This window comes from Notothenia rossii (genome assembly GCF_949606895.1).
Source record: "Notothenia rossii genome assembly, chromosome: 4".
NCBI lineage: Eukaryota > Metazoa > Chordata > Actinopteri > Perciformes > Nototheniidae > Notothenia > Notothenia rossii.
In genome coordinates this window covers 46,638,831-46,655,940 of record NC_136902.1, presented here as the reverse complement: position 1 = coordinate 46,655,940, position 17,110 = coordinate 46,638,831, and the positions used below count along the sequence as shown (strand labels likewise).

Below are 17,110 nucleotides of genomic sequence, written 5' to 3'. Positions count from 1 at the left end.
GAAGACTCTGCTGTCGCCCATCAGCAGAAAATAGTTAACTAATTACAGGGGCGTGCCCCCAAAGCTGTGAGAACTGAGCAATCAGGTATCCATCTTAGGTTGCGTTTTCCTGGAGCGTCAGCTTCAGCGTCAGCCAGACGAAGACTGACAAAGACATTAAGAGTCCTGTGGGAGGCAAAGAGGAGGCAAAGAGGAGGCAAAGAGGAGGCAAATCCTACTCTGATTGCGCCAAGTATCGCTGGTGTTATTTAGTTTTATTCAATTCTCTTGGGTTCTCTAGCCCCTCATGCTATAATCATGTGTATTTTTTCTGCATTGCTGTTCATGTGTCTTCTCGCAATTATCACTGGCCCCGTGTTTCTCCTAATCGATCTCACCGGCCTGCTCTCGTCTATCCCACATGCTCCACTGAGATCCAACATCTCGTTTCAGGGGGCCTGTGGAACTGCCAGTCAGCTGTCCCTAAGGCTGACTTCATCTCTGGCTACGCTTCCCTGCAGTCTCTGGATTTCCTTGCTCTCACGGAGACCTGGATCACTCCATCCAACACATCCACCCCAGCAGCTCTCTCCACAGCATATTCCTTCTCCCATACACCCAGACCCTCTGGCAGAGGAGGTGGCACTGGTCTCCTGCTCTCTCCCAAATGGAGCTTTTCCCTCTTCAAGCTACCTAATTTCACTCCTTCCACCTTTGAATTCCATGCCGTCACAGTAACCCATCCTATACAATTAACCATTGTTGTTCTCTACCGTCCACCAGGCGCCTTGGGGGACTTCTTGGAGGAGTTAGATAATCTCCTCTCACACATCCCTGAAACTGGCCCTCCCGCTGTACTTCTCGGAGATTTCAACCTCCAGACAGGGAAGATATCTGAACTAACATCTCTGTTAACCACCTTTGCTTTCTCACTGTCTCCATCCCCACCAACTCATAAAGCTGGCAATGTCCTTGATCTCATATTCTCAAGGAACTGCTCTACTTCTAACCTCTCTGTAAACCCGCTCCACACATCCGATCACTTCTTCATTTCATTCTCTCTACCCCTTTCCAAACATAACAACCTAATCTCTTCTAACTCTGCTCCTGTCCGCCGTAACCTCCGTTCCCTCTCCCCCTCTACCTTTGCCTCATCGGTGCTCTCAGCCCTCCCTTCCTCTGACTCGTTCCAACTCCTGCCTCCAAACACTGCTGCAAAAACTCTCCTCTCGACTCTCTCATCCTCTCTGGACTTTCTCTGTCCTCTCACATCGCGGCCGGCTCGTCAGTCCCCTCCTGCTCCCTGGCTAAATGATGCACTGCGTGCTAATAGAACCATCCTTCGGGCAGCAGAGCGGAAATGGTGGAAATCCAAACACCATGACGACCTCCTAACCTATCAGGCTCTCCTCTCCTCTTTCTCTGCTTCCATCTCTCAGGCAAAAAGCACTTTCTTTCAAGATAAGATCCAATCTTCCTATTCCAATCCCAAAAAACTATTTTCTATCTTCTCCACCCTCTTGGACCCCCCCAAAGCACCTCCCCCCTCCTCCCTTCTGTCAAGCGACTTTGTTAACCACTTTGAAAAAAAGGTTGATGATATTCGCTCTTCTTTTTCTGACTCACCTTTACTCACCGCTGGGTCACCAGACCCTCCCTTCACCCACACACTGACCTCCTTCTCCCCTCTCTCTCCAAGTGAGGTTCTTACCCTCGTTACCTCTGCCCGTCCTACCACCTGTTCTCTGGACCCTATCCCCTCAAACCTCCTTCAGACTATCGCTCCTGATATTCTACCATTTCTCACCCATTTCATCAACACTTCTCTAACTTCTGGTCACTTTCCAAACAGTCTCAAGGAGGCAAGAGTAAACCCTCTCCTTAAGAAACCCACTCTCAATCCGTCTGATGTTATTAACTACAGGCCCGTCTCTCTCCTCCCGTTCCTGTCTAAAACACTTGAATGCGCTGTCTTTAAACAACTCTCCTGTTATCTCCATCAGAACAACCTTCTGGATCCGCACCAGTCTGGTTTCAAGGCAGGTCACTCAACAGAAACTGCTCTCCTTGCTGTCTCTGACAAACTGCACACTGCTAAAGCAGCCTCCCTCTCCTCTGTCATCATCCTTCTGGACCTGTCTGCTGCATTCGACACGGTGAACCATCGGATCCTCCTTCGCACTGTCCAAGAACTTGGAGTTTCAGGCACTGCACTTTCCCTCCTCACCTCATACCTCAACGACCGCACCTACAGGGTTACTTGGAGAGGGTCCGAGTCCGACCCTTGTCAATTAACTACAGGGGTCCCTCAGGGCTCGGTTCTTGGTCCCCTCCTCTTCTCCCTGTACACAAACTCGCTTGGGTCTGTCATTAGCCCGCATGGTTTTTCATACCACTGCTACGCTGACGACAACCAACTAATTCTGTCCTTTCCCCGCTCAGAGACCCAGGTCGTCGCACGCATCTCTGCTTGCCTAGCAGACATCTCTCGGTGGATGTCTGCTCATCACCTCAAGCTCAACCTTGACAAGACTGAACTGCTCTTCCTTCCGGGAAAAGATTGTCCCACTCTTGACCTAACAATCAACATCGGCACCTCTGTTGTTTCCCCGACTCAGACTGCAAGGAATCTGGGTGTGGTCCTAGATAACAAACTGTCCTTCACTGCAAACATCGCTGCTACAACCCGCTGCTGCAGATACACGCTTTACAACATCAGGAGGATACGTCCCCAGCTGACCCAGACATCAGCGCAGATTCTGGTCCAGGCTCTCGTCATCTCACGCCTAGACTACTGCAACTCCCTCCTGGCTGGTCTACCTGCATGTGCCATCCGACCTCTGCAGCTCATCCAGAATGCAGCGGCTCGTCTGGTCTTCAACCTTCCCAAATTCTCCCACACCACGCCGCTCCTCCGCTCCCTTCACTGGCTTCCAGTAACTGCTAGAATCCACTTCAAGACACTGGTACTTGCGTACCATGCTGTGAATGGATCTGGCCCTTCCTACATCCAGGACATGGTTAAACCGTACACCCCAGCACGTGCACTCCGCTCTGCATCAACCAAACAGCTTGCTGCACCCGCACTGCGAGGGGGACCCAAGTTCCCGTCAGCAAAAACACGTGGGTTTGCTATCCTGGCTCCAAAATGGTGGAATGAGCTCCCCATTGTAATCAGGAAAGCAGATAGCTTACACATCTTCCGACGCAAACTGAAAACTCATCTCTTCAGACTCCACTTCGAGCGATAGAATTACTAACAAAGCACCTATATACTAATAAAGGGCTGGCTTTCTAAATGCCAGTTGAGTAGCACTTGAAATGTTTGGCTCTATGAAACCTGATGTACTTATATGATTCTGTTTTCTTAAAGGTTGTATCTTCCTGGTCGAATGCACTTATTGTAAGTCGCTTTGGATAAAAGCGTCAGCTAAATGCAATGTAATGTAATGTAATGTAATGTAATCTTATTGCGCCACAAGGCCACTTTAATTAACATGAGAATAAGTCTTATCTATAGACGGGAGATTTGCCTGTGTTTTCTGAAGACAGGCAAACGATTAATTAAATCACATCTACAGATCAACACAAAGTGAATGGAAGTACTCCCAGAATCTGCATGCAGTCTTTGACGCGATTCTAACGAGACCAAGCTCAAAGCTTTCGGACCTTCCTTTGTTCCGTGTACAGTACTAAGAGCCATTTCATTGTCTTCCCCTCCCCCACCACAAGCCTGTCAGATTCTAAGCTCCATACAGCAATATGAGAGGAATTTGAGATTTTATTGAAAAACAATTCTGGGTGGGTTACAGTTTCCATACTTCAGATTCCTGATCTGTGCACTATTTAGAGTCCCCCTGTGAAAAAAATATCTCTTTAGCCCTTTCAAAAGTCATGCAGCACAGCAGCTTTTCAAAAGGCCTTAACCGAAGGTTTTGTTCAATTTTAAGACATAACCTTTAACATTTAGTTGAACCAGAGGCATTAATCTGCATCTACTTTCCGAGACGGTTTCAACGACACCAAGCTCAAAGCGGTCGGACCTTCCTTTGTGCCGGAAAGGGCACCGTACGGCATCAAAATGTGACCTCTGACCTCAGTTTTGACCTTGTTGAAGGTCGCAGGGACCCCAAATTTTGCAAGCGGGTCCCACAAAAGTTAAGCAACAATCTCTCAAAGTCTCGGAGCGCCAAGCACCTTTTTTCAATTTATTTTATTTTCTTCCCCTCCCCCACCACAAGCCTGTCAGATTCTAAGCTCCAGACAGCATTATGTGAGAAAGTTTGACGTTCGATTGAAAAAAAACTTCTTGGTGGGTTACAGTTTCCATACTTCAGATTCCTGATCTGTGCCCTATTTAGAGTCCCCATGTGAAAAAAATATCTCTTTAGTTCTTTCAAAAGTCATGCAGCACAGCAGCTTTTCAAAAGGCCTTAACCGAAGGTTTTGTTCAATTTTAAGCTATAACCTTTGACATTTAGTTGAACCTTTGACATTAGGAGCAGCAGAGGCATCAATCTGCATGTACTTTTCGAGCTGGTTCTAATGAGAGCAAGCTCAAAGCGGTCGGACCTTCTTTTGTCCCGTAAAGGGCACCGTACGGCATCAAAACGTGACCTCTGACCTCGGTTTTGACCTTGTCAAAGGTCGCAGGGTCCCCACATTTTGCAAACGGGTTCCACGCAAGTTAAACAACACACTCTCAAAGGCTCGGAGCACCAAGCACATTTTTAGATTTTTTTTCAATTTGACATCTCTTCTTCAGCACTAGCCTCTCAGACTACTCGCGTCAGTCAGGATTATGTGAGAAATGTGACATTTTATTGAAAAAAAAATTCTGGGTGGGTTATTCGGTAAGTGGGACCCCATATTTGGTTGGCGGACACCGCCCCCCCCCCCCCCCCACCCCCATAAGTATAAGTACATACAAATATTTGGTAAGTGGGACCCCATATTGGGTTGACGGACACCCCCCCCCCCCCCCCACATAAGTATAAGTACATACACATATTTGGTAAGTGGGACCCCATATTGGGTTGACGGACACCCCCCCCCATAAGTATAAGTACACAAGTACGTTAATATTTGTGTAATGTGCGGTAAGCGGGCCCTCATATTGACCTTCTGCCACCCCCCCATGCACTACAAGTAGAAGAGCGCCAACTATGCTCCAATAACCTGCATCGCGCGCATATACTGCTGTCGGACCAAAATATGGTGCCGGCGGACATTTATTTTTGGAGAACATCCCTCAACCTCTATATAGCGTCCGCCGGCAGCATATCCCTATGGGAAAAGTGTCCGTGAAAGCAATAGTCTGCTTACCTTAGTTAGATAAGAAATACGAAGTCGTAATGGAAGGAGAATTTGAACGAGAAGAGCGTGAGTTAGGAGCCCTAGTACCAGGGACCCCAAGTAACCAATGGGCTCAAGCAGAAAAATTGATTAGCAGTGGGATTAAAACGGCGGATCGTAAAAAGTCCTCCACAGATCTCCGTTTCCTACGCAATAAAATGATAGCAGAAGTGTTAATTGTTGAAAGAAGCCTTCCTTCTCTTGAAAAGGCTGAGAGCTCCAGCGGGGGGTGTCAGTATTTGTATGTGAAAGTATCTCCCCCTCTTTCTGGTTCTGTAGAAGAGGAGATCCTTTGTTTGATCAGCCGGGAGAGCAGCAGTCCGGAATGTGTCTGCTTGCTCTTTTCTCTGATGCCTGAAAAAAGGAGTGGGTTTAAATAAGGAGTAGACGATCAATGAATCATCTGAAGTGAATACATTGAAAATGAATAGATCAATGTGTGATTTGAAGTAGTAGATATACTGAAATAAATAAGAAACTATAATTTGTTGTTTTTAGCATAGTTTTTGTAGGATACAGTTACGTCACATTGTGGTTTTGATGAGAGGTTTTGAGAACTGATTGTTACCATTGCATTGCATTGTGGATTTCATGGTATTTGTCATTAACTAAGAATTGTACTTAATTATATTCCAAAAAATATATATTACATATAGTAACCTTAAGGGAAAGTAAAAAGAGGTTTACTGAGTATATGAAGTACATTAAGGTTAAGGTTTTATTCAAATTAAATATAAGAGGTGGATTTTTCCACTTAGTATGAAGACATAGAAAGAGGAGAATTTGTTAAACATTAGATAACAAACTCACTGTAAGAAATATATATTGTAATGTTATTTAGGAGTTGTATTTATCATACAACAGTTACTCTCAGTTGGTGGTTTTTTCAAGTAGATAGGAAACTGAAAACATAAACGATTCACCACAATTGTGTTTTTAAGTTTGTGAAGAAGGAGTGGTAAGTAAAGAGAAGGTTTTGTAAGTTTGTCAGTCAGAGGGAAGCTGATAATGTTTGAAGCATGACAGAGGTGCTGCACGAGGTTTGCTCCAGCCATCTCACACTGTTGGATAACACAAAGAGGTGATTGATGAGAGAAGGTTGTGGAGCTGGCAGCTGCAGGGCGCAGTGAGGAGAGAGACAGAAAAGTAAGATGGTTTGAAAAGTATAGAGAGAGTAAAAGTTATATAAAGTTAACTACTATTCGGGAGAATGTAATATTGTTTTATGAGTAACATAAAATAAAAATACATTACTAGATATAAGAACAACTAGGTTAACAGAAAATTGTTATTAACCAGTTTCAGCTGCAACTATCCTATCTTTGTTCTAAATAGAACATACGTTGCATTTACAATTAATATTAAGAAAGTTCACAATTGATACCATTAAAGACCGTTTTGGATTAATAGGGCGAGTCTGTCATGGACATTCGTGCTTAGATGGAATAAAAGTGTTGAGATGTTCTCAAAGTGGGAGTTTTCACAATGTTTTTTGTTTTTATTGAAACAATTAAGTAAGGACAGAAAACTGTTCCGTGATGATTTATTTAGATTTTAGCTTTAGTAATAATGAAGATTACATTTTGTAATAATTCCTTTAAGTGTTCCAAAAATATATTCATTAACTGTAATCAGATTACTTGTTTTTAAAATACAGCCCTAAATACAGTTTGTATTCTGTTACAAATCCAACCATGCTTGTAACACAACTTAGATAAACAATTTGAAAATGAATAGAATAAGCAAGGAGATAAAAGATGAATCTATAGTGGTTAAGGAGGGTTTCCCTGTTTTGCTCATTTGACTTAGAACTAAAGTAAAGAAGAATAGTGTTTTATGAGAACTGTCATTCCTCATGGTTGTAAAAGATAAATCATCAGTTTGTATGGACTTTGATGAAGAAATGGATCATGGTGGAGAATGAAGACCTTTTTGGTTTCAAATTTAAGAACATTTTAAAGAGGAAGTTTATTTTATTTTCCTGACTAGAATTTTAGAATCTGGTTAGACTACTACCATTAGTTTGTTTTAACATTCACATGTTTCAGCATTCCTGACCATAGACACTCAGCCGTTTTATTTTGTAACCCGTTGGGGGAGAGATTTAAATTGAGTTTTTCTCAGTAGCTGATTTGCTGTGATTACAGCAGCATTGGATAGTTGTGCATCACCTTTTGGGTTCTCTGGATCAGTGTGTTGGTGAAAAGTTGCTCACTACAGAAACAGAAGAACTGTGCAAAGAACGCATCTCTGAGAAGGTTTTGACATTTTGCTTGTGCCTCGTTGTCAAGGCAACAGTGGTGTGAAGAGGAACTGCAGTTTTTGGGGATTTCTGCTGTACAGAGGACAACGTGTGTCTGCCAAGTGATTCCTTTCCTCATCCCAATGCCAGAGAGAGTTTCCTTGAAGCCCACTGACCAGGGCCGGTTCTAGCTTTTTGGGGACCCTGCCACTGACTACAGCTGAAAAGGACAACAAATCACTGACTGTTCTCATTATGACAAGATCTTGAGACAGGCTTTTCTCAGACTTTTCAGACTCTGAAGGAATGATGCAATGATTTTACAGCATAATTGTGCAAGAGTTTCCCGGGGAGTGGTGTAGAAACTTTAATGCTTAGTGTTTAGATAAGAGGCTGCTTGTTTAAACGATGGTCTGGAATGCTGAAAAGATTACATTTTAATATCCTTGTTTAGCAAACAAGACATCTGGTTATTATATCAAACATAATAATCATGAAATATAAACTAGCTATGGGTAATACGTGTGGTCGTTATACCATTATTGTCATGAACTAAAAGTTAATGGGGAAATAGTATCTGTTTAAAGATGAACTGATTTGATATCCTAGAGGGGGTTAGTTATATTGTGAATACTTCACAAAGTATTTTCTGATGTATTTTGAAGAACAAATAACACGGATACGAGTCCACTTTTGTTTTGTTTTTGGATTGAATTGTCCATTACCAAAACTGTCCACCTTAGATCTAGCTTTGGACTTTGATATTTAAGGAGATTTTAGGATGAATTTTTTATACATCTGACATTTTTGAAACATGTTGGCTATTCACTAGATAGACATTAATTTAGAACATTTCTGAAGATTGAATTTTTGTTCCATTTCTAATATTCCTATTTGAAACATAATTTTAGAGTCAAGAAGGCGGATTTGATGAATAAGTAATGATAGAAAAGTTATATTACCTATGAATAAGTCAATTGGTAAATAAAAATAGCAGTGAAGAAGGACCTATTAATTTAAGGTGAGAAAACGATCCTAAAACACACATACTGGGATAAAGGGGGAGGCATGATGGAAATATGCACTACACTTTAAGCAGTGGGTGTTTTGGAGTTAGGAGTACAGTGTGGGAGTATTCTTCGATCTTTCCATCATGTTTACGAATGATTATTTTAGAGTTTTTATTCATGTGTGGATTTGTTAGTGTTTTGATTTGTTACAGTATTGATCTATAGTTTAAAGGGAGTGTTTTAGTAACCAATCTATAAAATCAGACAAATATTTATTTGTATGGATAATGTTGAAGGGAGAACTAGTTCTGAAAAATTATAGTATTTCATTTTGAGGTATTGGTTTCACCATTGTAACATATATTACTATAGGATAACTTTTTAGGGGGAAGTAACTGTTTTTTGTAGTCCAGAATGTAGTTTTTAAAATGGAGTAAAAGTAGAAACGGCACATTTGATTTTGAAAAAGCCATATAATTGGAAGGAATGTGGGGTCACTGAACCCATCCTTCTGTGATTTTTAGGTCTTACTTGCAGCTTCACAGGGAGCGCAAGGCATCATTTTATGAGTTTGAAAGACATGCTTCTCCACCTTCGAATGGACATCCATTTAATTAGTGATGACCTGATACTTAGAGATGTTAGAAGGTAAAGACGTGCCTACCATAGGTGACAATTCCTAAAATTCAACTATAAACTATTGATGAAATTACTTCTCTTTTTGAATCCCTGATGAAGGAAGGAGTGAATGTTACATGTTCGGACGCCCATGGTTCCACGCACTGCTAGGGATGTTAAAAGGAATTCTTTAAGTGGACCAGAATTGAAGATAAATGAATATGATGCGTTGTGAAATACATGGCAGAGCCACCCAGATACTGGTAATGTTTTGACTCAAGAAAATAATTTCAGTATATGCGCAAGTTTCTGAAATAGATCTATTAGACATTTTAATATAGATTAGGTGTTAATATACTGTAGTAGTAGTACTAAGGAAGTTACATTTTTGGCTAACAAATTTCAGGAAATGTGGGAAATGGCTGTCCCAAAGGAAAGTTAGAGATATCTTGGAAGGTATAGTTGTATTCGTGAAGTGATAAATGATGGCGCTCCATATATGACGGATTTTTATAGACAAAGGATCCTGGCCTATGCTGAAATATCGGAGTCTCTGCAGAGCACGACACATGGCCATAAAGACTGAGACCAAATTACCTTTGACCCTGACTGACGGCGTTACTTGAGAAAAGCACTGTCAATGACTTACTCTGGGGTGAACTTTACCAGACTTGTCCTTACAACCTGACGGTGTGAGTGTGAATGTATCTCTGCATGTGATCAGTGTAGCTGCATGATTCTAAAACAATGACTAATCAAGCGTGTTTTTGGACTAACTCGTTTTTTGGAGCTCCAAGGGAAACGAGAGATTTCCTAAAACTTGTGACCCGTTTCTAATCTACTTGATGCTATTTTACTCCCACAGGCAGTGGCGGTTTGCAAAATGTGAAGCTCAAACTAATATCTGAAGATTATGTTTCTTTTAGGACTGGAGGATGGAGAGTAACACTTCTTTTCACTTAAGTGTTTACTGTGGGACAATGATGGAGGTGAATGTGTGGATAATGTTTGGTATTTTCTTATGATCAATGGACACCTGAAGGTTTTCTTCCCATACAGGTTTTTTGTTACACATGAGTTCATGTGTAAAAAGGGGGAGTGCGTGTGTGTATAATGTATTAAATCATCATGGCTGTCAAATTCACAAACTACTTTTTTCCTTTAGGGACTGAAAGAAACCTGCCGCCCCAACTCGGAGGTTCAATCTGACCATTGATTGACAGTTTTATAATGAACTTGCTCCATGTCTATATGATACTGTTAGATGAATGTTGACATGTTTCTAAATATTGATTGAATTATAACAGGTAACGCAGATGCAGAAGCAGTGGCCAAGGGGCAACTGTGAGAGGTGTAATTCCAGAATGGGAATACCAGAGAAGTTGACCTGTGATAATGAAACGATTTTGTAATATGGATATTTTAACAGATATTAGAGTAAGTGTGGTTTGAAATATGGAGCGAATATATTACAGTTAAGTTAATCTAAAACATATTAATGTAATGAGACAGAATTTAATTTAGACAACATCCTTTTTCTAGCCTGGTAAAGAATTAGTAGTAAAAGCCATGGACTTTATTGTTTAGTTCATTATGGGGATAGAAATGAACACAAGACTTGTTTCACAAGGGCAATTTAAATTCATAAATAGACAAGAACGTTTTTTGGAATTCTGTATTCATTTTTTCAGCTTGATAATATCTAAGCACTGACAGGTAGAAGCAGTATCACCAGGAAATCATTCACTTTGTCAGTATCATGATTTTAGTTGTTTTTGAATCCATAACATTAGTGTGTTTCTTTACCAGAAACATTAGCAGTTCATATTATATAATAGGATCTCAAGGATTTCATTTAAGAATAACACAGATGCTTGTCAGAAATTCAGAGCTATTGAAATATGTTATTTAGTTCACCTAAAGATGTTGGGGTTTTATTTTGTTGGCACAGGCCAAGTATTAAGATTCTGAAGCGGCACTGGCAGATAGGAGGTCTACAATTAATTTAGAAAACCTGTTCACAGACGGCTGTTGTTTTAAGACACCCCACCAACAGGCTCCAGGCGGCCTACGCAGTGGTGGGTCAAACAGCTGAGGGCCCAGGAGCCCTGAGCGTAGGCTTAAGGGATTGTATTATTATATTACGCTGTAACAGTATCTAGTGATATCCAAGCAACAGAGCTTAATTTAGGATGAAATAATTATTGCACTGTATATATATATATATATATATATATATATATATATATATATATATATATATATATATATATATATATATATATATATCTTAGTGCAATAAGAAGCTACAGGGATTAATCTAACGTCGGTAATATTAACTTTATTTAATACAACATTTACGGTACAAGATGTAATCATACAGCCCATAGGCTAATATTGAATTACAGCAAACATGTGCAATATATCCATTATTACGGCTCCGTGGGATGGCAGTAAGACGATATGGGTCCGTTCTTATTGTGCATCCATGGGTAAAGATAAACGCAACTCACATTGGTTTCTCATACAGCATCTCTGTAAACTACGTGTATTCACTGAATTTCACTCTCTGCCTTTAACGGCTCTTTGTAGCTCCAATAGCTCCAGCCCCCACCCTCCCTGTGTGCTCTGATTGGTCGGGACCATGCTGAACACGTAAAATGAGCGTGCCGGGCGGCGCGGTCCCGTGGGTTAGATGCACGTTCATAATGCAGAGGGAAATAACTCTCAGAATAACGTTATTAGCACATTTTTACAACTTGAGGAACTAATGTTTTTAATAAGGGCTATACAAGTGTTCATACTGGGTAGTTTATTTAGTTTAAAAAAAATTATCCAACGATTTACAGACCACTCTTTCCCCATGTAAGTCAATGGGAAAAAGGGTTTCCAGGCCTGGCAACCAAACGGAAGTGTAGTACCGCCGTTTGGCCACCATGAATATTTTCATCTGAGTCCGGCGCACTTCCTGGGGGCTTGGTATCAGGTTACACTGTAGGAAGTTGAAGTATTATTTGAATTATTTGAAGTATTAAAGTAACGTGTTATGGCAGGAAAGTTCAATCTGGTATATTCATTTTAATGTCACCTTATATAGAATGTGTGTTAAACTTGTGATTTCTGCATTGAGTGACTTCTGCCTAGCAGATACCAAGAAGAGGCCCCTAGGGTCTCTCTGTTAATTATCAATAGTCCTTGCAATTAACAGGGGAATTCCCAGATACATGTTCAGATATAAGGCAGTTAAAGTCTTGTAGAATTAATGATTTATCTCCTATACATCCTGCAGGCCTTGAAACGTGGGTCACCCAGCAGTAAACGAGATAAACGTCCTTTTGAGCTTATCAATAAAATGTATTCATTCCTAGTAAGTTGACTTCAAGGTGAAAGGAAGTTCACAGAAGCCATTAAGCGACAAGAACAATTAACTTCCGTTAAAGATACATGATAGGATGTTTGTGTGTGTTGAAGATGTTTAGGGGGAATGAGTATGTGTCCTGTCAAAGAGTCCTCTGTCATGACTCCAAATCATTGATTGGGGGATCTGCCTAAGGGCAGAGGGACAAACACACACACACACGCGCACAGAAGCAACAGATGGAATCAACAAACTGCTGACTCACTACCTGGGGTCCCGCCCAGAAGGGAAACCGACGAATGGAACACTGCCAACTCACTGGCTAGATCGCTCAGAAGTGAACTCGCCAATAACAAATAGCTAGGGAAGAGCAAGCAATAAAACTCCTCCCCACCTGTGTATAAATGTTGTGATCATTTTGAAGATCGGCGCTCTTGTTTTTGACTGGCCGTTCCTGAGACGTGTCTCACACGGTGGAAGAACCTGAGCCCGGAGTACTCTGCAGAGTGCTTCGTGATTAGGTGATTAGGTGATTGGGTGATGTATTGTATGTTTTAGCCATTAAAGCAGATTATTGTTTAACCATTATCCTGGCTGCTTTGAATTTTTCCTTCTTTTGAGAACCCGCTCATATAGGAACGGCGCGGAGCAGACGTTCTGCCCCAACAAAGTGTAGGTACAACGCTACATTTCCCGCCCCGCCGCAGTCATACAGTAGGCTACGGAGAGCGGCGAGAAACATTTCCTCAGGCATCAAAAAGCGGAACCGAATTCCACATGTTTAAATGATGCCGTTGGAATTGAAATGTTGGAACCGGTTCCGAACCGGAACCGGTTCTCGGTACCCAACCGTATACATATGTGTGTATACTCAGCGGCAGGGTTTCCAATTTTAGCTAGAGAGCATTTTATTCACAGAGGTGCACTCTGGTACTTCAACAAATAGCAAAAACTATAACTATAACTAATATTATTAACTGCTAATATTTATTATTTATTAAATTGTTTGTTGCTGATGTCATTCATTCACAAGTTGACTGGCACAAATGTTATTCTAATCCTTAGTGCATTGCTTTTTTAACATCTGGACTGTGTTGTGCAGTGTCCTTAAGTTTGTATTTTACTGAATACAGTAGCTGTAATTTGTGACATATGCACTGTAATCTCTGTCTTACTTCTTGATGTTGTGTCCGACAGCTCTAAGTCAAGATATTGATGAAGGGACTTCAACAAACCTCTTTAATTGTCCAGAAGTATTTGCCGGCCAGGTCCTTAGGTGAAGCACACGTCTCCAGGTCATCCTCTCTGGTCAGTCTGCGAAGCCATACCAGCTCACAGTTACAGTGCAGAGGGTTCCCTCCAAAACTCAACACCAGCGCCGTGAGAGGGGAACCCTTCGTCTTAGCATACACCGGGATCCGCAAGAACAACGGGTCCGGAGGAATCTTCTTTAGCTTGTTGGATGTCATGTCCAGTCTGGTGATGAAGACAGAGACACAGGAAGAGGGATAAACCTTTAACTTTTATATTATGTTGAGGCATGTAGTGAACAGTTTGTGGAATCATGTAAAAGATAGAATTGCTGAATTGTCCAGCAACACCCTATATAATATGATTAGGCTTTTGGAAATGTTGCAAAATATGTTGCAGCTTTTTTAATATTGTTCCTTCAGTAATTATACCTATTTTGCAACTATGTAACACAGTGTTTGTTTCTTACTATATTTATGTTTGGCTCTTAAAGAGCAACTTCCAGGTTAAAGACACCTGTGAATAAATGTGTAGGAAAATGATGAATACACTAGATTTTCAAAAAAATATACAGAAATATGCACTACAGTGACATCTGGCGTCGTTTTTGTAAGAAATGTTCGCTTCCGCATAAAAAAGCCTCGGCACGTGACCTCCCGCGTGTGACGTAACATGGGGGAAACAAGGGGGAGAGCGGCCGGTGTAACGTATTAATAAACATGGATCCCAATGCTAGTTTCGACACAGAAGACACAGAAGAAGTTGAACATGAATATTCGAATGCATATGACAGACCACAACCTTATAATTATGAGCCTGCTAGGCGTCCAAGAGACCAGGAGCAGCCAAGGAATAGAAGAAATAATGGCCATCGGAGAGAAATTGAGCTGTGGTGTGAGGAGAACCAATGGAGAACTGGGCAGCTATCTTGGTGAGTGACCGGCGTTAGCTACAGAATGTTAGCTAACATCACATCACAACATTGTGAAGTTAGCTATCATATATCAGGCTATAACTAACGTAGCATTGATAATATAGTAACGTTAATGGCAGGACTGTTGATACTGATCCATAACAAGTATCAGCCGTATCTCGCGTTACCTAATGCAACTCCACACTACGGTGCTGTGTACCGGAGGAGAGACGCGAGATACGGCTGATACTTGACGATCTGGCGGAGAAAAGTTGTGGAGCCTCCGTTGATATACCGTTGTAAATGGCTTGATGGAAAGCAGGTGTGTAGTCGGGGAGGGTGCACAGCTGATTGCAGCAGGTTAGTGGAGGTTGAGCCGGGAGCCAGGAGTGACAGCCGCCACGCACACACAAACAACACAGACAGGGGGAAACAAACAAACACAAAGGAGACGGCTGGAGCAGTACAGCCACCACAGCGTTACCTAATGCAACTCTTACGTTGCCGTGTACCGGAGGGGGAGAGAGAGAGAGCAGCGAAGGGGGGGAGAGAGAAGTAATACGGTTTCCTGATAAAGCTGTGGAGAGTATGTGCTGCAGGGAGGTGGATGCACAACGCACCCAGGAACGAACGCTACCTCTGGTCCTTTTTACTGTGGACTCGATGTCCTGACAGGCTGGTATTTGTGCAACCTGCACAAACACAATACTGCACCATGATTACAAATGGTGAAATACAATGTAAAACTACCGAAAAATACCAGCTCACTAAAACACAACCGCTCAACTCAACGCAACTACTAACTATACCCGCGGTCAGAGAGCGGAGATGTTTCCCCTTTGTTATGTAATATGACGCGTTTGACGTATGACCTTAAAAAAAAGCCGTTTTTATGAGCAGAGCTCAAAATTGCTCCTTTCCCTCTGAATTCCTGCCCTTATGTCTCGTAAAACATATCAAATCCTACATTCACTTTTTTAAATTGTAATTTTCAAGCAAGTTTAAGCATAAATGAAGAAAAAACAAAAACCTGCAAGATGCTCTTTAACAGCACGAAGCAATTTTGTGCATTTATCAAGCACATTTTGACAATATGAGCACGTATCAGTTTTACAACTGTCACAGACTACTCCACTCAATGAGAGTTCTCTGCTGATTAGCTCTATGGTTGCAGTTGAATTTTCCATTTTGCTTAGGAAAGCTCATAACGGAGTGACACCCGGAAGTACCTAAGAGGCAGCCATGACTGTCCGGATTCTCTAGAGCAGGGGTTCCCAAAGTGGGGGTCGCGAGACCCCGAGTGGGGGTCGCGAGATGATTACAAAAATAAAAAAGGAATATCAAAAAAATAAAAATTTATAAAAAAAAATTGATTAACTTTTTTTTATTTTTTTGTATTATTATTAATAATAACGTTTACATAGACATTTTCAGGTCGCCAGTCTCTGGCACTGTTATTTTGGGGGTCGCGGGCTGAAAAGTCTGGGAACCCCTGCTCTAGAGGTCCAACCTATTTATCTTATTTTACATTTCTTCACTCCTCCGCCCCGCCCCCTTACTGTGTATCAGTCACTGATTGGACGCTGCAGCGCATCACTGATCTGATGCTTCTTAACATCAGACACATTAAACTCAGGCGAGTCAGTCCTCAGTTTATCATGTTTGTTTCCAAAATGATCTAGTTGAAAATAAGTGATAATACATCTGAACAACAAAACGGACCACATGCAACTTTCTTCATCTATATATTTATTATTTTATTTGTATTTATCGTAATTTTCGTTCAGACTGAAAAAAGTGTACCGTTGGGTTTAACAGCTTACTGTATCAAGTTATTGTAATTATTCATGAAAATAATAAACCTTGTCAGTGTTTAAAAACAACACAATCATATCCTGGATTATGAAATAATGAATTCAAAATTCAGGAGATCAATAGGGGTATTTATAACTATAATAATAATATAAACGCTTTCCGGTAGAAAAGGTCCTGTGCCGCTCAGCCGACCACAGTACAGAGCATAACTACAGTACATGTGCAGGTGTGTGTGGAACAGGAACACACTGCTGCTGCTCCGGCAGAGATAACTGTGTATTTTATTAGTAGTAGATCAGCGAACATGACTGAAAACACAAACTCTTTCAAAACTATCTGTAGCTGTTGACAGACAGCCGATCCAGCGATCAGCTGTCGCTGTCATCACAAACAGACGTCATTTCACGTAACGCTCCGAGGAAAGGACGTCTTATTGTGCCTCCAACACATTTCCTTGCTTCCTCTTTCTTCGCGTGGTTTCCTTGCATCATAGTCCCTCCCACCGGGGATGCATGGAGAAAAGACGCAAGTGAGGGAAACAAGTTAAGCAACATTAGCTGTGGCTTAGA

The 17,110-nt window shown here is 41.5% G+C and overlaps 1 protein-coding gene across 1 annotated transcript in view; it reads right to left on the bottom strand.

Moving 5' to 3' along the window:
• The window catches only part of LOC307035191 (leucine-rich repeat and fibronectin type III domain-containing protein 1-like protein), a 429,933-nt gene that overhangs the window by 91,213 nt on the left and 321,610 nt on the right, over positions 1 to 17,110 (bottom strand). The window contains exon 7 of the mRNA XM_079674257.1: positions 13,798 to 14,038. Coding sequence (XP_079530383.1) covers positions 13,798 to 14,038 — 241 coding nt within the window. The remainder of the gene's footprint in view (positions 1 to 13,797; positions 14,039 to 17,110) is intronic.